The 24,355-nt window shown below is 59.5% G+C and overlaps 1 protein-coding gene across 7 annotated transcripts in view; it reads right to left on the bottom strand.

Moving 5' to 3' along the window:
- SYNJ2 (synaptojanin 2) overlaps window positions 1-24,355 on the bottom strand; it is an 83,408-nt gene that overhangs the window by 58,540 nt on the left and 513 nt on the right. For all 7 annotated transcript variants that reach the window (XM_036024944.1, XM_036024941.1, XM_036024943.1 and 4 more), the window contains exon 2: window positions 5,392-5,478. In XM_036024944.1, coding sequence (XP_035880837.1) covers window positions 5,392-5,478 — 87 coding nt within the window. The remainder of the gene's footprint in view (window positions 1-5,391; window positions 5,479-24,355) is intronic.

Raw genomic sequence — 24,355 nt, 5'->3', positions numbered from 1 at the left:
GGACCGACACCTGCCCGACGGGCTCAGGGCAGGGGAAGCAGCATCCAGGGACAGTCCCCTGGGAGCCCGGAGGCCGGCCCCCAGGCCCCAGGCTTCCAGCCCTAAGATTAGACTCTGAAGGGCGTGGGCGTGAGGAGAGGCGTGGCGTGGAGAATGTTCCTTCCCGTCTCTGCATCTGAGAGCTCCCGGCCTCCGCGTGGAGAACCGAGTCCCTGGCCAGAGTCCCGGGCTGCCTGCCGTGAAGTCTGCGGGGACTTCCTGGGCAGGGTGTGGCCGGGGAGGGGGCGCTGGGAACAGGCGGGCCGAGGAGGCTCTCCAAATGAACAAGAACAAAGGAGAGAGCCACCCCCACGGAGAGCTGGGCGGTGAGCGCTGGGAGAGGCGCGGGTGGGTCAGAGTCACGTGGGGCCCTGGGAGCAGGGCGCTCTGATAACAGCAGTGCTCACGGTCCCGGCCCCCAGACTTCCTCCCAGCTGCCCCGGGCGGTGCGCGGCAGGTGCCGTTTTTGCCCCACTTTATACAGAGGGAGACACCGGCACAGAGAGGCTCTGGAGGGAGGGGAGGGTCCCGGTTCGAGCCTAGCACTGGGCCATGGGCCATTGCTGCCCCTGGGCCCACCCGTCAGGGCAGCGTTGGCCGTGTGCCCCCAGAGGTGTCTCTGGGGGAGAAGGGGGAGGCCGGTGGGACCCGCCTGCGCAGGTGGGTGAGCAGGCCCCTCCGGGGCTCACCGGGAGTGCAGGGGCCAGGCTTTGGTTTTACAGCAGTTGGACAGGCCAGCGTTCTCCCCGGCGGGAAGTGCGCGGGGCCTGGGGAGGGGCTGCGTCGATCGGGGGGCCTTGAGACCAGTGACCAGCGAGGACCGTGTAGGGAGGGGCAGACGAGCTCGAGCTCGGTCTGGCCACAGGAGACGGGACTCGGAGCTCCCCCACCTGCCCGAGTGGCCTGCAGCAGGTCCCCCAGCTCCCTGGGCCTCCGGGGTGGGGCGCCTGATGGTCTCCGTGTCCTTCCGGCTCCAACACTCCGGTGCCAGGGCCCTGGCCCAAGCCACACCACCCCAGGCCAGAGGGCCCTGGCCAGAGTCAGGCGGGGTGGCGGGGAGCGAAAGCAACAGGTCACAGGCTGCAGACACACACATACATGCGCACACGTGCACACACACACACATTCTCTTACACAGGCACACGCACACACACCCCTCCAGAGGGCAGGAGGCACACAGCGCAGGGAACTCCGGCTGCAGCCGGGACGCGCAGGACGGAGCCCGGCCCGCACCACCTCAGCCCCTGGAGCTCCGTGGGCCGCGTCTCGGTCTGGGAAGGTGAAACCCGCTCTGCAGGCAGACGGTGCCCAGCGCTGTGAATGCCCTTCACGCCACTGAACTGTACACGTAACATGGATAAAAGTGTACAGTCTAGCTCCCGCATATTTTACAGCAATGAAACAAACCAACTCCCAAACCTCAGCACCAACTCAGAAATCCTTCCCTTCGAGAGGGCTGCCCCCCAAACCCACCTCCAACTCGGAGAGGCCCCAAGGCCCCTGAGGCCTGCAGTGTCTTATCTAGCCTTGGCCCTCTGCCACGCGGCAGGGGAGGGCTGGCACTGGCTCACGGCAGACACAACGCCATTTGTTTGGGGACAGTGCTGGTGTGTCCTCCCGGAGCGCCGCTTCCCTGTGCTGGCGTTTCTCCGTGTCCACCCAGCTCTGTGTCCTCTCCCCAGCCAGGGTCCTGCCTCCCCCGCCCCCCAGACCCTGGGCTGTGCAGGGACCGCCTGCTCTCTGCTCCTGCCCCAACACACGCTCCAACTCCCGTCTGTGAACGAAGGACTCGGGGCTCCGGGTTGCCCCACTGGGAAGGGAGGAGCTTTGACCAGGGGCTCCCTGAACCCCCTGCCTGCCCCGTACTAACTAACACCCTCGGGATTCTGTTGCCTCCGTAGCCAGGTGGTGCCCTCTCAGGGAGCTGTCTCGCCTCCCCTTCCCAGACTGTGAGAGCGGGGTGTGCCGGCCACTTGTGCAGCTCATGACAGCCGGCCGCGCACATGGTGTCCCCACTCCGACAGATACACAGCAGGTACACGGCAACCGTCCAGGGTCGGCGTGGTTACACCGTGGAAACTCCCCAGAGAGCTGGATGTCACATATTTGCCAGCATACCACTGGGTATAGTTTTGTTTGTTTGTTTTTTAAAGATTTTTACTTATTTATTTCCAGAGAGAGGGGGAGGGAACGGGAAAGAGAAGGGGTGAAACATCAGTGTGTGGTTGCCCCTTGCACGCCCCCAACTAGGGACCTGGCCCACAACCCAGGCACGTGTCCTGACTGGGAATCAAACTGGTGACCCTTTGGTTTGCAGGCTGGCACTCAATCCACTGAGCCACACCAGCCAGGACAAGGTATAGGTATGCAAATAAACTATTCTGAGACTGATGGAGGCCAGTGCATCTCGAGACCTGCCAGAGAACACTGCCTACCCTGAATCTCAAAAGACTGTCGGACTCCCCTCTCCAGACTTTGCCTTCTGAAGGGACAGGGCTGTCTGGGGACAGGGGACAGGGGGCAGGGGACAGGGCTGCCACGCTGCCCCACAGACTGTGCATGGCACAGTCCTGCAGACGCGATGCCTTACAGACCTCGATGTGTGTTCGGCCCGAGGCTGGGGAACAGGGAGGCCTCGGATGCTTAGGTTAGAAGCAAGTCAAACCCCTGACGTCTGGGGACAGACTTCTGTCACTCCAACGGGCAGTGCTCCGCTCTGCGCCGGTGGTCCCTGGGAAGCCCAGCTGCCCTGCTGACTGTGGGGTTCCAGCCCTCCGGCTGGCATTTCGGGAGGAAGGGGGACTGTGGGCTCCCCACGAACACCTAGGAACCTGAGGTGGGTGAAGCTTTCACGCAATTTCCGTGCACGTTCCTTCCTCTGCAACACAAAAGGGTGGGAGGGAACGGAGCCACCGGCCCCAAGGTGGAGCCCGAGGGGCGGTCTCCTCCTCTGCAGGGAGCTCCGCAGCCTAAAACGTCAAAAGGGCGGCCACCTCCCCACCACCCTGGGGAGGAGGGTCATCCTGGGGCCACCAGACAGTGAAGTGTGCTCCTCGCTGGCCAATGCCCTCGGCAGGGGAGGACAAACGAAACAGAACAAAGCAAAGCAAAGTGGACAGATCCGGTCTGGGGGGGTGCCCAACAAGCACAGATAGAACAAGTGGGTGCTGGGGCCCGACCCTCCCCTCTCCAGACACCCCAGGTCACGTTCAGAAACGCGTTGAAAAAGCCAAGTCTTCCCAACTTTCCAAAGGCCAACCTACCCCCCCATCCCCGTCCCCCCAGGCCCTGGGTGGAGACGGGGCAGGTGGGCCTGGGGGCATTCAGAGGCCGTCAGAAGTGGGGGCCTCCTCGGCTAGTCTCCTGGGTGGCCTGAGCCTGCGTCCCACCCCCCTCCTCCTCCATGCAGGGACAGGGGCAGGCAGGAGCTGCGGGAAGGGAAGGAAGAGGGGCTTTGATGAAGCAGCCCCAGGAGTCGGTCACTTCTCTCCACACCCCTGGCCCGGGGACCCTGCCCCTGGGCCGGGCACCCTGCAGGCACCCAAGCTCATGGTGACGATGTTCTTCTGGGGGCTATCCCCCCTTCCTGGAGGGGATGCATTTCCTATGGCTGACCTCAGATAACCGCCCAGGGAAAAATGCTTCCCCCTGGGGTGGGGTGGGGGAGGCATGCTCAGCCTTCTGCCCTTTCAGGGACAGAGGGGCCTGGGGGCAGGAAGCAGCCCCTGGGGCCAGAAGGCACTAAACCTGAGTCACTTGTAAGAGCTGCCTGACTTCGGGCAGCTCCGCCCTGAATCCAGGCCCCCTTCTGATGCACAATGCATCATTTAATTAAGCACCAGGAAAAAGCTGCCAGTCACTCCCAGCAGGTAGCTCCCCACGTGTCTCCCTGAGTCTGCAGAGGGGGGTAAGCACAGCCCCAACCTTCCAGGCTGCTGGGGGAGCGGAGTTCATGGCCGAGACCCTGACACAGGGCGGAGCACCCTGGGAGGCTACCTGCCGTCCTCACGTCACCCCCACTGAGACCAGGGCCATGGGAATTTTTCGTAACCTTGGCGAGATCGCTGAGGAGGGTGGGTGGGGAGGGTGCTGCCCGCCATGGAAAACCCTCGGCGGGCAGCACGTTTTCAGGGAGACAGCAAGCGTTTGGGGGGCAGCCGGATCTGGGCTGGACGCCCGGCTGGGCTTCTTCAGGCCAGTGACCTGGCCCCTCTGGGGACAGCTCCCCCTCCTGTAACTCGGGTCTTCACCCTGCCTGCCTATCTTCTGCAGGAAGGGGTCTTCTGCAGGAGTAAGTAAGGTGACAAGGGTGTAGCCCCTGGCTACACAAAACGGACATTTCACACACCTGCCCTGTTGAGTGGGGACTGAGTGCTTTTCCCAAGGGATGTTTAGAAGTCAGCCATGTTGTCAGCGTAGTGCAGGAAACATCACCCCATAAAAGACCCCAAAAAGCCACGGCCAGCGCCGGCGCTCAGCCACCGTGCCCGCATGCTCACAGCCCTCCCCAGGGGGACGGAGAATCAGGAAGGCCCCCCGCTCTGGTCCCAGCTCCCAGCCTCTCTGCTAACACCGGGTGGGACCCACACACACACACACACACATACACACACACACACGCACACTAGCTGGCTGAGGCGGAGGGAAGGACACGGAGGCACCAGGGCCCCTGTGAGGTCTAGGAGCGTGGAGGTGGCTCAGAGGCCCCCTGGGCCCCTGGGGAGGCGGCCAGCCACCCCCAAGGACGGCCCGGCTGACAGCACAGCCCCTCCGGCTGGTCCTGAGCAAGGGAGCCCACGTGCCCCGGCCAGCTCTCTGCCCTCTCCAGCCAGCCCAGGCGGGTTTTGTGATGCACTTTCCTTTCCTCCAGGTTCCCCTCCCCCCACGGCTCCAGGTCCCGGTGGCTTTTCTTTCCTCACCTGACAGTGCCGAGGCCCCTCCCTCAAACCCACACCCAGCCTGTCCAGGGGGCCTGGGACTCCTGGCATCCACCCTCCTAGAGGACAGGGCCCTTGCCAACGACAAACAGCCCCCTGGGCAGACCGCCGCCCCCCACCCCCCACGGATGCTCGGTGCTGACAGGCAAACTACAAAGGTGAGCTTTCTTTGCACCCGAGACTTCTGCCCACAAAGCCACACAGACAGGTGAGAACCAGGCTGCACTCACCTTGACCTTGCGGGCATGGAGGAGCAGGCTCAACAAAACAAACATTTACAAGCTCCCCGCAGTTCACACACAACGCCTGGATCCAGCAGTCCCTCCAAACCAACACACACACGCTGGCTGGCAGGCGCTCTGACCGCGGCAGCAGCTGCGGCGGCGGCGGCTCCTCCGGGGGAGGGGACACTCACCGGATTTCAGCCTGAGCTCCCCCAAGCAGCCGTAAGCGTCCGTGAGCTTCCCGTACTGGCCTCTGATGACCTCCTTCTCCTCCGGGGCTGGGGGACAAACACATGGCAGACGCTGTCAGCCTGAGCCCCCGGCAGGGTTCCCGCACCGCAGCCTTCCAACGGCTCCCCACCCACCCACCCGGGGAAGAAAACGCAGACAATGGCTCGGCCCCCAGGAACGCGCGTGTGTGAGGGTTTCATAATCAGCGAATCCCCAGGCAGCCGAGACTTGGCTCTTCCCACGGAGAGCTCGCTCCCTGGAAGCGCCCACCACCACTTCCTGGGGGCCCCCCCGGCGGGCGGCTGGCGGGAGGCACGGGGTTCCAGCTGGGAGCAGGTACCTGGGGCCCGAGCGTGCCGCCCTGTGCCACGGTCCACGTGCCCAGAAACAGGAACGAGACATTACTGCTGAGAATGCTCCTACGGATGTTCCCCGGAGGCTTAGTTTTGCAGTGCCCGCGCCCCCAGGGACCTGCTAACCGGAGCAGAAGGCGGGGCCCAGAAGCCCCGGGCCCTGTACAATGGACCCCGAGGTGCACTGCATGAGCAGAGCGCCCCCACTTCAGCAGTCGCCCTCGAAGCCCCCGGGCAGGTCACAGGCTGGCGCGAAAGCAACGCTGACAGAAGGAAGGACCCGCAGGGGCAGGGAGCCCCAGCCCCTCTGCTGGCCGTTCTGGGGGCCAGGCTGTAGACCCCTTCTCAGGGCACGGCCCCCAGTGCACAGGACGCACGGCGGCATGGGCGGGTCCTCGCACGGGGCCCGGCAGGTGCCACGAGGAGGACACTTCCCAGGAAGCAGGCACCTCGTCTCCATCGGACTCACTGGCTACAGAGGCTCTTTTGGGGTGACAGGGAAGGCCGGGACGCCCGGCAGCTGCACGTGGGGCTTTGGGGAGAACCTGCGTCATCTCTAAAGTGGGGGGCTCATGTTTCTGGACATGCAACTTCATGGGGCTAGGCCCATAGTTTTCATCAGAATCTCAGGTTGGTGATGCCAGGAAGCCTAAGAACCAGTTTAATAAATTACATTTCTACCCCAATACTCACTGAATTTTTCTGATTGGGTTTTTTTTGGGGGGTGGGGTGGGGGTAGAGAACCCACAGATAATTATGAAAAGGACTGGGAGGCCACAGTCCCGCCCACCCTGCCCCCTCTGTCCTTGCGGGGAGGGGGAAGGGGCGGGGCAGGTGGAACAGCTTTAGTCTCCGACCGCTGCTGTAGCCAATGACCCAGAAGCCAATGACCCAGAGTCCGTGGCTCGCACATCACACACCCACGGCCCTACGGAGATGGGTCTCACGGGGCTAAAGTCAAGGTGTCCCCAGGACTGTTCCTTCTGGAAGCTCCAGGAGAGAATCCACTCCCTGGGTCTGTCTGGCTTCTGTGGGCCACGCTGGCTGCAGGGCACCCCCCACCCTGGCCAACGCCGGCCACCGAGCTGCTCTGGCCGCTCCCCCTTCCCATCCGCCTCTCTCCCTCTTTTAAGGTCCAGTGTGTGCACACTGGGCCCACCCACAGCACGCAGGATAACCCCCCCCAGGTCAAGGCCCTCAATTAACTTAACCACGGCAGCGAAGTCCCTTTTTACCAGGTAAGGGGCCATTCCCAGGAGCTGTGGCTGAGGACGTGGGCGGCCTTGGGGCCCACGGATGGACTCAACCTGCTCCTGCTAGCCCGCGGGGGCCCTGCTCCCACAGCGATCACGGCTGAGGGGACGAGGCATCCTCTCCAGCCCTCGCCTCTGCTCCCGGCCACCGACGGGAGCCACAGCCTCTGCACAGAGGCGACGACACGCCCCCTGTCAAGGGACCGGCACTGCCAGGTGCCTAGGGAGTCCCCCTGCAAACAGACCCCTCCCTGCTGGAGGACAGGTAAGCCCTGTGAAACCCCCACCCCACAGGTGGAGGTGGGTGCCCCTCCGGCAGGCCACGTGCGAGGCCCCGCGTGGCGTTTCCACGTCCACAGGGGCTGCGGGCAGAGCCAGGGAGCCGTGACCAGGCAGCTCCCCAGCCTTGGCGCAGCAGACAAGGGGGTACATGCGAGAGAATGATTCTGACACACACGGAATAAGTATTTGGACTCCAGGGGCTTCACAACGCCCCCGACAGAACCCCGAAGCCCAGTGTGACCGGGTGGGTCACCGGGAAACAGGCCTCTGCCTCCACCGCCACACAGCCACCTCTGCCCCGTGCGTCTGCGTCCCCCTCCTCTTCTTGGAAGGACACCTGTCCCATTGGACCTGAGGTCACCCCACTCCAGCACGACCTCCCCTCCACTGACTGCATGTCCCGTGACCCTATTTCCAAGTCAGGTCACACTCTTCGGGATGGGGAGCTGGGACGTCAACGTGTGATGCTGGGGACACATTCGAGCCCATAATACTTAGTCACACCTTTTCACCGGTGACCCAGTCCTCTCAAAGCCCAGACTCCCCTGCAAACCGTCTCTGCAGGAAGCTGCTTTCCTTTTCTCGATGTCTTCCTCTCCGAGGCTGCTGCTGCTTTTTTTGTTTTTAAAGATTTTATTTATTTATTTTTAGACAGAGGAGAAGGGAGGGAGAAAGAGAGAGAGAAACATCAATGTGTGACTGCCTCTCACACGCCCCCTACTGGGGACCTGGCTGCAACTCAGGCACGTGCCCTGACTGGGAAGCGAACCGGCGACCCTTTGATTTGCAGGCCAGCACTCAATCCACTGAGCCACACCAGCTGGGGCTCCGAGGCTCCTTCTAACCCACCCCTGTGATACAGGTCCCCACACTCCCCTGGGCCCGGCCTCCCAGATGGCCTGTCCCAAAACCACCCGCCACCCCTGTTGGTCCCCCTGTTGGTCCCAAACAACTCAATTTCCTCATTAGGGCTGAAGGAAGGAGAAATCCCTTTTGTTCAAAAACAAGCTTCTGGCCTGGCTGGTGTGGGTTGTAGGCCAGGTCCCCCAGTAGGGGGCGCTCGAGAGGCAACCACACACTGATGTTTCCCTCCCTCTCTCTCTCCCTTCCTCTCTCTAAAAATAAATAAAGTCTTCAAACAAACAAACAAACAAACAAAGAGCTTCCAAATCCAGTATCTGCAAGCAAGCACCAAGCAGGTAAGGAGGGAATGACAGTGCTGGGTGGGGGGCGGGGTGACAAAGGACACACCCGCTGGGGGGGCTGCAGCCGGGCAGTCCCAGCCAGCTGCCCAGGTGGGCACGCCGGCCCCGGGCCGGCAGGCCTCCAGCTTTTCCAGAGAAATAGGCCATCCTGGTTTTCAGTGTGACGAGCAGCCCGAGCTTATTTCGGGCTCCGTGTGGGCGGCGCACGCACCGCTGCCGACTGCGCTTGGCCGGCCCGCGAGCAGCGTCTGTCCGTCCCGCGCACCGGCTCGGGAGGGAACACTCCTCCTTCCCCACCTTCGTTGCATTTCCTGCGGGTTTTTTCCCCCGTGAGAACGGTTTTGCTTCCCCAGCCACTGGCCACGATCGTCCAGCTTGCTAAGGAAGGGCCTCTCGTCCACCCTCCCATCCTCCTCCTCGCCCACGTCTTGGCCGTGGGAGGCCGCCATTCACTCTCGAGCGTGCACGCGGGCGTCGACAGGAGCTGGGCACGGGGATCCAGCAGTGAACCGCGTGGGCGGCAGCCCGAGCACAGCGGAGTTGGCAAGGCAGGCGCGGGGCTGCGGCAAAGCGGGGACATGTGCCGTGGATGGATGATGGTGGAGGCCAACCCAGTGGGTGGGGCCCCGGAGAGGGGCACAGCCGAGGCCCCTCACCAAGGCAGCGGAGCGGGGGGCGGGGCCTATCGGGCGCCAGGTACCGTGTGAGCCCCCTGCCAGGACGGACAGACAAAGTCGGTGAGCACAATACAGACAGTGACCTGAGCTAAGGAGGGAAGTGAGCAAAGCAGGGGGTATGAAGTGGGGTGTGGGGTGTGTGTGTGTGTGTGAAATCTTATGGTTCGAGAAGGCCTCCGCACGACGGCCACCTGGATGCAGACCGGAGGGAGGTGAGGGGAAGGCTGGGTGGAGATCCAGGAGCCCTGTAGGCCCAGCAGAACGTGTGCCAAGGTCCTGAGGCAGCAGCTCTCCAGAACCAGAGAAGGGGAGTGTGTCCGACAAAGGGCTCGCAGTGAGGACACATCACAAACAGGTTTCTAGGTCATAAAAGGACTTGGGACTTCCCTGGGCGTGAGGGGGCCCTTGCAGGGTTTTGGGGTCCCTTTGGTGCTGTACTAAGAACAGACCCCAAAGGGGTACGAGGAAACAGCAGGGAGACCACGGCGACTGAGGTGAGAGGGGATGCCCCCTGGACCACGACGGTGGCCGCGCAGTGCCGAGAAACCACCGGAGTCTGGGGACACACACACACGCTTTCGTCATGGAAATCTCCGAAGGAAAGTGCAGAGCGTGTGATAGGCCCCATGCACCCACACACCACACCCCCACCAGCTCCAGCATCAGCTCGGGCCCCGTCCCGTCTCCCACCCCTGAGCACCCCTGGGCCTCAGCGCACGGCCCTTGGACAGTAAGCCTCGCCCAGCGCCCAGCGTTAGCAACACAAGTGAGCAGGCGCCTCCCCGGCCGAGCTGACTCAGAGACTCTGGGCCTGAGACCCGGGAATCTGTGTTTTATCGAGTCCTCTTGGTGAGAGTCGCGAGTGAGAAAATGGGGATGGCGAGTAGAGACAATTCTGTGTTACTCTAAGTCAACCCCAGACTTAGTATCATTTCACCTACAGATATTTCAGTAAGAGTCTCCAAAAGGTAACTGTTCTTTTTATTGACTGATTTTCTTTTTGTTTTACTGACACAGAGAAACACTGAAAGTTGTTCCACTTACTTATGCATTCATTGGTTGCTTCTCATATGGGCTCTGACCAGGGATCGAACCCACGATCTTGGCGTATCGAGGTGATGTTCTAATCCACTGAGCTACCCAGCCAGGGAAGGGTTCTTTGTAAACACATAACCTCAGTATCATTACCACATCTAAAATAACTGAAACTTGCCCCGACTGGCGTAGCTCAGTGGATTGAGCTCGGGCTGCAAACCAAAGTGTTGCAGGTTTGATTCCCAGTCAGGGCACATGCCTGGGTTGCAGGCCACGGCCCCCAGCAACCGCACATTGATGTTTCTCTCTCTCTCTTTCTCCCTCCCTTCCCTCTCTAAAAATGAGTGAATAAAATCTTTAAAAATAAATCTCTTATAAAAAAAAAAGAACTGAAACTTAAGCATAATTCCTTAACACCATTAAATATCTGCTCGTTCTTTCTGAAAGCACAACCCAAGGGCCTGTGGAAGACCGGATGTGGGACAGGAGGGAAGACAGGGTTCAAGGACGACGCCAAGTCTGTCTCCTGAACCCCCGGAAGGACGAGTGGCTGTCGCCCACAGTGGGGAGGGTGGACAGGACAGGTGTGGGTGCAGCGGCGGGAGCTGAAGCTGGACACACGGGCGATGCAGCTGTGGGCCCCCTGGGGAGAAGCCGGGACAGCGCTGGCACAGAGCCCCACAGAGAAGGCCGGCTGACACACAGCCTGGATGTCCCCAGCCTCCTGAGTCTGGGGCAGATCACCCGGGGATGGAGGGCAGGGGACAGCATGGTCACAGGCCAGGGAGGCTGAAGAGACACGGCCAGAAAGATGTCAGAAATCCAGGAGTGCGTGGCGTCCTGCAGGCCTGGGGGCGGAAGCGTGTCAGGGAGGCAGGAGGGGTCAGTGGGGTGTGGCGCTGCCCTGTGTCCTGTGACAAAGTGAGTGCTTGTCACTTTAGTTAGGGCTAAACCGAGCCACTGAGGAGCGGTTTCAGGGAAGTTGAGGAGCAGAGCCGTCATGAAGAGGGAGAGAAAGTGGGGATGGCGAGTAGAGACAATTCCGTGTGTGCGTGCATGGGTGTGCATGTCTGTGCATGCCTGTGCATGTGTGTGTGCGTGTGTAGAGGAGAGAAATGGGGAGCTTGTGGAGAGGACGGTGAGGTCGAAAGCCCTCTCTAAGTTGGGGGCTGACCCCCAGCCTGCACACGGGCGGGGGGTGGACACGATCCGGGGGAGGGAAAGGCTGTGCCTCAGGTGAAGCGGGTCAGCACCGACGTGCGGGGGGAGGGTGGGGGGCGCTCACCCCGAACTCACAGCCTGTCCCCTGCCAGCGGGAGAGAAGGGAGAGATGCGGGTGGGCGGGTAACTGTGGAAATTCTCTCCCGCTTGCTTGCACTCTCTCCCTGCAAGGAGAAGCGGCTCTACCAGCTACGAGAACGGGGGAGGGGAGGAAGGGGAGGGGGCGGGTGGGAGCGAAGGCGGGAGAGCGAGCTGAATGCAGAAGCATCTGAAGGGCCCGCCGGGACCCGGGGACCACGAAGTGACAGGATGAGACCGGGCAGCGTGGTAGTGGGTGGCTTCCAGAAACCTCTAACTGTAGCTGTGCCTGGTGAGCAGGACCACACGAGGGCGGGAGGGTGCAAGGCCAGGTGAGCGGGCGAGCAGGGAGGAGTGGCGTGGGGCAGGGGAGGACTGGGCGGGGCAGCGGTTAAAGGGACCGCAGCCCCAGGAAGGGCGGGGGGTGGGGGAGGCTGGAATGGGAGCACCGAGGGAGGGGCTGAGAAGACCGAGGTGGAGGATGGAGGCAGGGACGCTGGACGCTGGTGGTGGCTGTGGAGTGAGCAGCTGAGCCGGGGCGGCAGACACACTCCCCGGTGGAGGGGAGGTCAGGGAGCCCAAGGCCAAGGCTGTCAGAAGGCTCACGCCAGGGCCACGGAAGGCACCGGCGAGGGCGGGACTTGGCACTGCGGGGACTGACCGAGGAGGAGGAAGGTCGAATCTCCAAGGCACCAGGCGAGTCTGCGGAAGGCGGTGGGTGACCTGGTTCCTAGACACGTGTGGGCAAAGGCTGGACGCCGCCTGCCGGAGAGTCTGACCTTAGGCTCCCCTTCCGGCCCTGTTTCCCTGGTAACCTGGTACGAGTCGTCCACGTTATTAGACAACGGGGCTAACGATAAAAACAGACCCGAGTGGTCGGGTGTGGACCAAGCAGAACCCCACCATGCGAGGGAGCTGCTGGGGGGGTCTCCAGATTGCACGTGGACTTACAGGGCCGCCGTGAGGATGCCTCTGGAGGAGAATGCCCCCCATCACCCCCCCAACCCCCCCATGCCCTGCCAGCAAGCCGTGGCCCCATCCTGGGTCCCGGAGGGGCGATGGCCATTTGGACGCTTAGAAGGACCTGGAAAGACCCCGCTGGGGGTGCGGTGCATGAGATGGAAGTTGAGTGCTGGTACGGAGGAGGGAAGGAGCAAAGGAGAGGGTCTGGGCAGGGTGCAGAGGGGCTCAGGGGACACACATTCCTCCCCGGGGCCCGGTGGGCCAAGCGGAGCAGAAAAGAATCAGCCCCCACGTGAGTGGCCTGCAGGAGCACCAGTGTCCTGCCTCAGAGCAGAGCCAGCTCGGCCGTGCATTCTGGTTCCCAGGACAGCGCTGTGGTCAGACGCCCCGAGGCAGCGGGGGGGGGGCTGTCCCTGACCGAGGCGGCCCGAGCTTGCTTCCCAAGTCCCGGGGCCCACAGGCTGAGCTCCTGGCCGGCAGACAGCCAGCCCCTTTGCATCACCAGTGACTCACACCAGCCACACGTGCTTCTTTCTTGCACATTCTCTTTCTTTTCTTTCATCAAAGTTTCCGCAGGAACCCACTATAAGGAAATTCCAGCGAAGCCCGGCCCGCGGGTCAAAAAAACAAGTAGGTCAAGTGAACAGTGCAGGCGGCCCAAGACTGAGGGGCCGTTTGTGGCTGCATTCTTGCAGAGAACAGTAAACCACCCTCTTGTATTTCAGGGTCTCGAGAGGCTAGAATCGTCCAGATCAAGGCCACTGTCTCCATCCTGTGCTCATTCTGAGCTCAGCTAAGGCCGGCTGGGGGCTGTTCCTTCCAGAGTTATATCAGTTGGGAGCTAACGCAGCTCTTGAGAGAGACAATGGTTTTCCTGGGCGGACCGAGGCTGCTGGGGCGTTGCTAAGCACAGTGGAAATCAAAACAGCAGTCTGCAACAGAAGCTGCCGAGCCAAGACAAAAGCCAACGGGGCTGACACGTCAGCTGCCTCCCTCCCTCCCTCCCTCCCCGAACTGTCCAGGCCACACAGAAGCGCCGGTGGGGAGGGGGTCCTCCAAAAAGCATTACCTAAGCAAGTGCACCGCCCCCCACCCAGCTGCGCTGCTGTGCACAACCCAGCCAGAAAAAATAAGGGGGGAATGTATCCTCTCCTGCGGCCACAGCTGGAAAAACTTCTGCAGGGCACCCCCGCCCTGCGCCGAGGTCAGCAGCGGCTGAGGGTGCTGGGCTGAAGGACCTGGCCGGTGGCTTGGACAACAAGGCTCGAGTGCAGAGCTGGACACGGGGGCTTTACAGTTTCTTTCCCCCTTAAAAAGAGGAAATTGAGGTCTTCATTGAGCACTGATACAGTGCTGAGTGTGCTTCTGGCTGGCCAGGGACCAGGGGCCAGGGACCGGGACCCAAGCCTCCATCAGCAGTCCTCACAGCTCCGGGCAGGGTCGCTGTGGGGGATAAGAACGAAGCACAAAAACACCCCCCTCCTCAGATGTGCACATGCTCTCTTCAGATCTGGGTGGCAGTGGGGCGGGGGGCGAGGACAGATCCTGGTGGGCAATGGGTCACGGCCTGGCCACAGACCCCACTCCTGGGCCCAGTCTCTTCCGCCCCACAAGGGATGCCCGCTGGACCAAGGCCAGGCGTGTCCCCTCCTCCTGCAGCAAGCCCTTCGGTTCGCGCCCAGTGACTAACGAGGTCGGCCCAGGCCTGGGCTGGTGCTGGGGGTTCCACTCCAGTTTCTTCCCTGGTTTCTTCGCCAATAGACCAGCTAGACCAGTTCCGGGAGCTTCCTCTCTCCTCTTCTTCACTCAGGTTCTCCTGCCAGCTGAACGCCCCGCCCAGCTCTGCTACAACCTCGCCTCCGTGTGACCTTCCTCCCACGGAAGCCCTATTTCCATGCGTGTGCACTGCATGCACACACACACCTCCCCTTCAGAAGCCATGTGGTGTTACCCATACATTATCTTGCTACATGCACAGCAGGGGGGCAGCGGGGGGGAGGGGAAGGTCACCCTCTCACACTCCAAGTCCATCACTCGGCAAGCCTTCCAGACGCCTGCCGCCCGCCCCCGACGTCACTCTAGGCCCTGGGAAGCAGCAGAGAGGCAGAAACAGGACCCGGAGAAGCAGCAGGAGGGGGGGTGTGGTCACTGCTGGACGGTGGTCAGCCCTGCTCGGGACGGCAGGTGGTGAGGGGCTCCAGGGGCTGGGCTGGCCCTGCATCGGGGAGGACAGGATGGGAGAGAGTGGAGACAGCAGGTCCTGGTCCCCCTGGGGAAGGAGGGAAGGAGGGAGGGGGATAGGCGTCCAGAGTGGGTTTCTTAACATGAGATACAATGGTCTATCTGTGTACAATAGCCTGTGCATGTACAACAGCCTGTGTGTGTACAACAGCCTATGTGTGAACAACAGCCTGTGCATGTACAACAGCCTGCGCATGTACAATAGCCTGTGCATGTACAACAGCCTGTGCATGTACAACAGCCTGTGGGTGAACAACAGTCTGTGTGTGTACAACAGCCCGTGGGTGAACAACAGTCTGTGGGTGAACAACAGCCTATGAGTGAACAACAGCCTGTGGGTGAACAACAGCCTGCGCATGTACAACAGCCTGTGCATGTACAACAGCCTGTGGGTGTACAATAGCCTGTGGGTGAACAACAGCCTGTACGTGAACAACAGCCTGTGGGTGAACAACAGCCTATGAGTGAACAACAGCCTGTGCATGAACAACAGCCTGTGCGTGAACAACAGCCTGTGCATGTACAACAGTCTGTGCATGTATAACAGCCTGTGTGTGTACAATAGCCTGTGTGTGAACTACAGCCTTTGCATGTACAACAGCCTATGCATGAACAACAGCCTGTGGGTGAACAACAGTCTGTGTATGTACAACAGCCCGTGGGTGAACAACAGTCTGTGCGTGAACAACAGCCTGTGGGTGAACAACAGCCTGTGCATGAACAACAGTCTGTGGGTGAATAGTCTATGCGCAAACAACAGCCTGTGTGTGTACAACAGCCTGTGTGTGAACAACAGCCTGTGCATGTACAACAGTCTGTGCGTGTACAACAGTCTGCGTGAACAACAGCCTGTGGGTGTAATGGCAAGAATGACCTAGGCTGGAAGGAAAGGGGGAAACTTTCTTCTTCTTCCAGGCCTCCTGTATTCTGTCGTGTTTATTCCCAGAAACTGCGGTCCCTGGGGGCGGAGCCTTCTTTCCCATCGCTGCCTCTGACTGGCCAATGACGGCTTTCGGGAAACACCCATCAGGTCTCACCCACTGCGGCTGAAGAGCCGTCAGCTTATCAATTCGCTGAGTTGAATGGACACCCGAGCACCTGTCGCCCAGCTCCAACAGCCCCCCACATCCCCCAGGCTCATGTCCCCCACCCACCCTCGCTGCTAAGTGTGAGCACGTGTGTGTCTGTCTGTCCATCCATCCGTCTCCTGGAGTGTCAGACGTGGCCTCGCTGCACTCTGGCTACTCTGGGGCCTGTCTCCTGCGTTTTCTGAGTGTACACATCTTACCTCCTGCCCCCAAAAGGCTGGGGAGTGCTCAGGGCCAGGGGTGGTGACCTAACCGCCGCCACACAGCTCTTCCTCTGAAGCTCCCCACCTTCCCCACGCGGGGTGACGCCTCAAGTCCGCCTCCCGGGTACGCGTTCTCTCTCAGGCAAAATCCTAACAGGCTCTCTGGAACCTCGTTGTTCCATCGGCAAATTGAACCAGATCCCCAGAGGGGGGCAGTGCTGGGGAAGCCAGGACACAGGCCCCGAGACCCCAAGGGCTGGAGCCCCCCCTCTGCAGGCAGAGGTTTCTCATCGCCATTTCTCCCTCCGAGTGCCTGGTTCCTACGCGGCAGAGGTATGAACGCCAGTTCTGCGGACGGACTGAACATTTTATCACGACCACACGCGTTAGAGAAAAGCCTTTACCGACTGACTTTCTCCAGGGCAGCCTCCAGCCCACATGGGGAATTGGGGAGAAGTGCCCCCTCTGGGCAGATTGAGACCCCCAGTCAGAGCCTGGAAAGCAGGGGCGGGGCTGGGAAGGGGAGCTTGCTCTCTCGCTCCCTCTCTCTCTCTCTCTCTCTCTCTCTCTCTCTCACACACACACACACACACACCTGGGTGGAGCCCTCAGATCTGGCGCCCAGGCCTGGACCTTCCCCTGTGTCCCCACCACAGGCCCCCCTGGGGTCTTTGGCATCTTCAACCTTTTCAACATCCTCATGAAAGTCACGCCTCGTCCCCCATCAGTCATCAGCAAAACTGAGACAGATGATATAGGTAGACAGACAGAGTTCTGATTAAAATCAACTTACTTACACTACCAGACAAAATCGCTCAGGCCTTAGCCCAAAACACTGTTCTGTCGTCCGTCCAGGGGAAGTGGCCGGGAGCCCTTGGAAAGGAGAAACAGAAGGCTCCATCTGCCCACTTAGGAGACAAGAAATGTGAGCGTGCAATTCCAGTCCCGCAGCTGCATCACTGGCCCTCCTGTGACCCTGGAAGGTGTGTCTGGCCTCTGGGCCTCCCTGAGGGTGCAGGGGCTCCCCCTCCCTATGGTCCGGCAAGACGCCCAGCGGATGCACAGCCGGGGGACTTCGGCAGGAGGCCCTGGCTCAGTGGGGCAGGTGGCGAGTTATTTCCAGCCCTTGTCTCGCACTATTCCTTCTTTTATCCGCACCCAAGGAGCCCATTGTTGGGGCAGGCCGGGGCGTGACTGTCACTGCTGAGCGGGGCCACAGCGCGGGTGACGGCGTGCTGCTCACTCCTCGCTGCCGGCAGGAGCCAGCTCCGCCCCGCCTGACCTCAGCTGCTAAATCCGGCAGCAGGAGCTGCGGGGAACCGTCTCCTCTGCTTGAAGGGACTTCTCCAGCACACGGTGTCCGTCCCCCCTGGACAAGAGTCCTGCTGACGCCAAGTTCACACAGCCACGGTCCGTGAGACAGGCAGCTGAGAAAAGACCGCATGCCCCCAGACACACCAGCTTTCCGCTGCAGCCCAGATTATTTAAAAAACAAAAGCTATGCAATATGATGAAAGGTAGTTAGGAATCGCCAGGGATAGTAACAGGACTCGGCTAAATGAGCTACTGCACCAGCATAGTTTATGATATTTTAATAAATACCGTACTTTCTGTTCCTAGTTTAAACTTACATGGTTATGGCTTATTTATTTATTGCTGGTTGCAAGGAAGAAGCAGAGTGAAGGACAGACATTCTCATGCACTTTAACTGACTCACAAAGTATCCACTAAAAAATGGAGAGCATCCGATATTCCTGGGTTAAGCTCAGACGAAGATCTGTGCCATCTCGGATTTTGTGTGCCAGATAATTTCTCCTAACATTCAACTTTCTGGCTAGTTTACAATCGTGTGTGTGTGTGTATGCGCGCATCTGTGACACTTTTTAAATTTTAATAATTTCTCACTTTTCCTCTACAGTTGATGTGCCACGTTACATCTGTTGCAGGTGTACAGACATTTATACAACTTTCTAGGCGACCACCCGGAGACGTCGGACCCCCCCACCCCCGACACCATACACAGTCCCTGGGGACCTCGTGCTCTGTTCCCTACGCCGAACTTGATTTCCCCGCAACTGTTCTGTAACTGCCAATTTGCACTTCTTAATCCTTACCATTTTAACTGGGTGTATGAAGTAGTGGTGAGTCTTAATTGCTTATGCTCAGTGTTTAAGCTTTTTTTTTTTTAAGCCACAAGGAATCTCAGTGGAAAGAGAGGAAAGCCAATACAGGTTATCCCTCATTTGTTTTCAGATTAGCAGCTGAGGCCTGGAAGGATTAACTGTATTCCCCCAAGATTTAAAACAACAACAACCACCACCCGTGAGCGGCCACAGCCAGAAGTCAGGTCCCGCCTCTGCTGCATAAGACGTGGGAGCATAAGCAGCAGCAGGAGGGTGTAGGGTGGTATCACTGTCTTCCAGGGTCAGACGCGAGACGTGGGGAAGTAGCTGTTTCTTCGTGGAGGTCACTACCACCGACCCCTGATCAGTCAACACGCACTGAATACCAAACGGCCTCGGCCCTCGGAGAGGCTCCTCGGAGGTCCGGAGCAGCCCGGTCCCGCCCTGGGTCTGAGCATCCGCTGGGAAACCCTGCCCTCTCCCCGCCCCACGCCTCACACCCCACACCAGCACTCGTGTCTTGCTCCCTGGGACCTCACACCATGTTAAAGGACACGGGAAAGTCCCCTGTCATTTCTTATTGCCCGTTTTGCCCTGACTGTCACCTTAGATCTTGTCACGGAGCAGAAGAGGCAGAAGGTGAGGCCCAGCCCTCAGGGAGGGTGTGGTTTCGTTGAAAACCCACAGGGAAGAGTCGGAATCGGAGACGGGAGCACGGGCGGCTGCTGGCCCAAGGGCCGGCCCAGGACCCCGGGTTCCGGGAGCTCCGGGAAGGCCGGCCAGCCACGCCCCAACATCTGAGAGGGAGGAGGCAGTGCGAAGAGGCACAGAGGCAGGAATAGAATTAAGTGCCAGCTCCCCAGACATTACAGAAGCCTCTCCGGAGGAGTCCCACATCCTCAAGAAACTGCCTTCAATTTAAGTCTGGCATCCGCTCTGTGGAATAGCTGCTACGAACTGGGCCATGGGAAGGGGCTGCCAGGCCGGCCCTCCAGGCTTGCAGTGAACCACCCCCCACCCCAAGTCGTTTCCGAGACAGGCAGCTGTACAGCACACGGTGACCCACCAGCTCCCCGTGCCAGGAGGGCTGCCTGTGCCTCCCTGGGTCATGGCCGAACGCACCTGGCTTCCCAGCCGGGGCACAGTACCAGGCCCACAGCAGGTGTCCAGCATCCACCTCGGGTGCCGAGCACCGTAAATCCACTCACTGGGCAGAGGCCCCCCAGAACAAGCAACCGGGACCAGGAAGGTGCATCCCTGCAGGGCACCGCACTCGGGGACGCGCCCCACCACTCACACTCGGGATCTTCGGATGAGGCCAGTCTGTTCTGCCTGCCTGACAGCCCTCACCTGCATGTCGAGCTATTTTTAAGTTTTAGGTCAAGCTAACAAACGATGAAACAAAATATGCTCTGTCCTCTCCGTGTGAGAAGTATACCCCCGTGATGAACTGGAGCACTGGGCCCAGAATCGGCCGGTGTGGGGAGCAGCCCCCGCCCCACCCCACCCCAGTATCTTTGCACAGACCTCTGCTCTCTGGGCTCCACCCACCCTGGCAGTGGCCTCCTGCCCACACCTGAGGACACCCCAACCGGCGTGCGTCCAGTCCCCCCACAGCCAGGACCCTCACCACACCCCCACCCCAAGGCAGGGGGCCAGAGCAGACACCCCCTGTGCAGGAGCCGGGGCCCTGGGCACCTGTGTCCTGGGGTGTGGTCCAGACGGCAGGTGGACACGGCCCTCCGCCCCACTGCTCATTCCAGCGGGAGAAGCGGACTGTCTCCCCTGAGCCCACCAATGTCACCCCCTGAGAGGGGACAGCCCAAGCCCTTCCAGGCTGCGGTTACTCTTCCCATGTGAGCACTTCGCTCCCCAACCTGCGTCTTGGCCAAAATCTCAGAATCAGTTCCCACCACCACCGCTGCTACTGGTTACATGGAAATCTGTCAAGCAAATGCTGAACTTGCACACGCAAGTGCAAGATGGTGGGAGAGGGGCCACTCGAAACAGCAATCTTGTTTGGCATGGAACCAACTAAATTTTAGGAGATTCATTTTTCATAAAAAATATAGGTGTAGGTAAGAGATATGGAATGTATTGATGATTGTGAAGTCTGAGGGACAGGTACCTGAGAATTCCCCTTTCCCTCCATTTTTGTGCACATTTTAACATTTCCACGATTAAAGGTTAAAGCCCCCCAAAGAACCCCAGCAGCATTTGAAACCACATTCCCCCCAGTCAGTCACCAAACCCACAGGCAGAAGCCCACACGAACGCAGTCTGCATTTTTGTAAATGCCATGCTGAACAAACCTCCGAAGGAAGGATTCGAACCGGAGCCCTGGAGGCCACCAGGCCACTGTGGCTCAGGTGTCCCCAGTCAGGACCTGCAGCGCCCGGCTCGCCTGCCCGTGCTCCAGTCTTTACCCGGGAGAAATGACAACCGGCCACTCAAGTGACTCTCCCAGGCGGTCTTACACAGGTCAAACTTCAAGTCTCTGACCCAGTGAATCCGGGCCACAGAGCCCGGGAAAGGGACCAAGGCGACCGAGCAGAGGAAGCCGTGCGCAGCTCCCGTTCAAACGAAGCCCTGAACTCCGGCCTCTGTGCAAACACAGCGGCTGGGAAACCCCAGGCCCCGTGTTTGCAGAGAAAGTTCCCCCCGGGAGCTCAGGGTGATTAATTCAGGGACACTCACTCTTCAGTGGAGCCTGCCAACCCTCCTTGCACCCTCCACCCCCGCTGCCTGTTCAACAGCAAGCCAGGGTGGGCGGGGCTGCACCGGCTCACAAACGCAGGTGCCAACGTCCCCGGCCACCCCTCCTGGGGGCTGCTGCAAGGACACTGAACTTTGGAACACCGGCGCTGGTTCCGGAGGCGGGTAGCTCCCGTGAACAGGCCATTCCCCTTCATCTGGCCCACGCTAGGTCTAAAAGACAGACACCGGCACGGCAAGTACCTTTTGTCCCAGTGTGCACACAAGGACACTTCAGTACCCTCCCTGTGTGGGGCTGCAGGCCACAGGGGATGGTGGTGGCACCCTGTGGCTTTTCACCTACACCTCTGCTAGTCGGCCAGGGCAGGGGAAAACTCCAAAAACCTCTGAAATAGGTGCCAACGTGCAGCTCTTCTGCCTCTGGAAGTCCTGTGCCCACTGGCCCACATTAAAGATAAATTCTCCAGCGAATTCTTTTAGGAGCAGAATTGGGAAGTTTCCTCTAGCCGCCCTCCGGCTGGCTGGCTAGCTGGCTGGATGACCTCGTACATTGTCACAGAAGGGCTGGGCCCAGCCACCCGCCAATCAAGGATCCTCTGTCTCTCCTGAACTCAGAGCCCAGTTCGAGCCCCTGGCCCGGTCCAGGTCTTGCCTGAAAACATGAAGCAATTCCAGGTGAGCCCTTGCACGGAAAAGCCTTTTCCTTTTTTTTTCCTTTTTCTTTTCTTTTAAAGATTCTATTTAATTATTTTTAAAGCGGGAAGGGAGGGAGAAAGAGAGAGAGAAACATCAATGTGCGGTTGCTGGGGGTCATGGCCTGCAACCCAGGCATGTGCCCTGGCTGGGAATCGAACCTGCGACACTTTGGTTCGCAGCCGGAGCTCAATCCACTGAGCTACGCCAGCCAGGGATAGGAAAGCCTTTTCAAGTCAGGATCCTCAGGGGGTTCAATGAGCCTCCAAGAGCTTTGCTGACTAGGGGCTGGATGTCGTTCTGCCTCCCCCTCCCCCCATCCCCCCGCCCAGCTCTCCCGCTGCTGCTCCCATGAAAGCAGCAGCACCCTTGGTCTGCCACAGAGCTGGGCAGGACGCAGGACCCCTCGCCGCCGGCTGGGAACAGCCACCACTCACACAGGAGGAGACCCTCCACTGAAGTCTCCCTGGCCTCTCGCTCCTCGCTGGGGAGACCCATCCCAGGGAACCACAGCCGGAGTGAAAAAGGAAACTGCCCCTAACCTTAACCCTCACACAGAGAGTGACCACAGTCAGGGCTCTGCCGCCAGCTATGCGGGTGGCCACAGGTGTACTAGCCCACACCAAAGCGGAAACTGCTACCTTCTACGGGGAAGAAGGAAAGCATTTTTTACCTTGTCGAAGGAAGGCAAGCAACAAAGAGAGGCCTCTGGAACACAGACAGAGGTTTCCAGTGGAGAGCCACCCTGGCTGACCGGGCGTGCTTAGGGTCCTTTCAGAGTCTGAGATGACAGCTTTGCATTAACTGAGGCCCGTACAGCCCTTCTCACGACCAGCTATCCTACCAAACGCTACAGCTGCTTTTAAAAAACCATTGTACTTAAATCAGAAAAATAGACTTGAGCAATGAAGTGCTTGGCCCCAGGTCTCCCGAAACCTGAGTGCTAGGTTAGGTGACAAATGGGGGTGGCACAGGGCCCTTTCACTATTGTGCTGTCATCACCAATGTGACGTACAGGCACTTCGGTCCCAGCCTAATCTCCCCATTGAAAATCCACACGACGTTGCATCCCTAAACCACTTGTAAATCTTCACTTTTGAGAAGTCTCTTTCTCCCAGCGGCTTCCAAGGAACTGAAAAGTGTATGAATCTGGCTTAACGTGGTAATCCAGCTGAGGGGTAGCTTAATCCCTTTGATGGAGCCACGGTTTGGTACCGTGACATTAATCTCTCAGCTCTGGTAAACGCAGTGTGAGGCAGACATCTGAAACGGAACGGACATTTCTCTGGTTTTCTCACAAGACCTTAGCAAATGACCAAACTTGGACGTCTCACATCTCGGGACCGAGCCCAAGTTGGAATAACCTGACAATAATTTAATCCACCATCTGCTGCCCACTTATGGTCCTCACAAAAACTGGAGACCTTTCGGAAACCGAGCGATGGAAAACAAGCCCATAACTGCAGGCTAGTGTAGGAAGGCTACTCAGGAAGCAGAACCAGAGGAGATGGTCTTTCTCAGACGTAGATACTGACGGAAGAACCAGTGCGTACAAGTGCGAACGAGAGACTGGAGACATTTACAAAGTGTGGAAGTAGCCCTGGCTGGCGTAGCTCAGTGGATTGAGCTCTGGCTGTGAACCAAAGTGTCACAGGTTCGATTCTCAGTCAGAGCACATGCCTGGGTTGCAGGCCATGACTCCCAGCAACCGCACATTGATGTTTCTCTCTCTCTCTCTCTATCTCCCTCCCTTCCCTCTCTAAAAATAAATAAATAAAATCTTTAAAAAAAAGTGTGGAAGTGAGTGAGACAAGTGACCTCAGGGACAAGTGACCGACCACCCTCTGCTCAGCTACGAACAAGAGACTACGCAGTGGCTGGACACCGGCTGGAAGCCTATTCTCCAGTGGTCAAGTTTAAGGTTCTAACACCCGGACCCTGTTCCACTCACTTTGGTGTCACTAGGCCCTCATGGCGAACGTCAGCCACAACACACGGGACCAGGGGTCAGTGATTCCAGAACAGCCACATGGGAGTCAGGCAGAGATGTAGCACTTTGGGCAAGCAAGTTTCTTAGCCTCTTTGGGTCTCAGTTTACTCATCTGTAATATGGGGGTGATAACGGCTCTTTTGTAGAATCATAAAAATAAAGGAGACTGCCTCTCAAGCCCTTGGCACAATGCCAGGCTAAAGACTTCCTGCAGCCCCACGTGAAACATACCCGCTCGGCTCTGACTCAAAAACACCCTCCCCGAAGGTGGAGTCGCCACAAAATGTATCCGCCTCCAAGGTCTGTCCTTTGCAGCACTGAGGCCGCTCTGCCAAGTGTTTGTATGAGGCAAAGGCGCCGCCGGCAGGAAGAGGAAGACCCAATATGAGACGGCCTGATGCCATAAAGGAAGCCACTGAAGCGAGTCTACCGTGGCCGAGCAGGTGGCTGAGGACGGGACACTGTGGGCATCACTCATTCGCGGCGTCACCGGGAGTGGAAGCCGGCTCAGCTCAGTGGCACTTGGTAACACACACAACGGGGGCATCAGCAGCTTCTCCAAGTCCGTGCTACGGTGCTTCTGTCCTCACCCGCGCTGGGAGTGAAGCCAGCCAACACATACCAAAGGGCTTCATCAACAGGTGCAGAGGGACAAGAGCGCCAGGCACATGGGCCAGCTGGCTCCGCCATCAACCCGCTCCGACCCTCAGGAATCCGTACCGAGTCCCGGCGTAGCGCCGAGCATCGAAGGCCAGAGGCGGCTCTCCAAGAACGGAACCCCGCGGCCGGCGCGCGCTGGGCCCA

Source organism: Phyllostomus discolor, chromosome 4 (assembly GCF_004126475.2).
Source record: "Phyllostomus discolor isolate MPI-MPIP mPhyDis1 chromosome 4, mPhyDis1.pri.v3, whole genome shotgun sequence".
Classification (NCBI taxonomy): Eukaryota; Metazoa; Chordata; class Mammalia; order Chiroptera; family Phyllostomidae; genus Phyllostomus; species Phyllostomus discolor.
The sequence above is the reverse complement of the archived record's forward strand: the minus strand, read 5'-3'. Positions and strand labels throughout refer to the sequence as shown.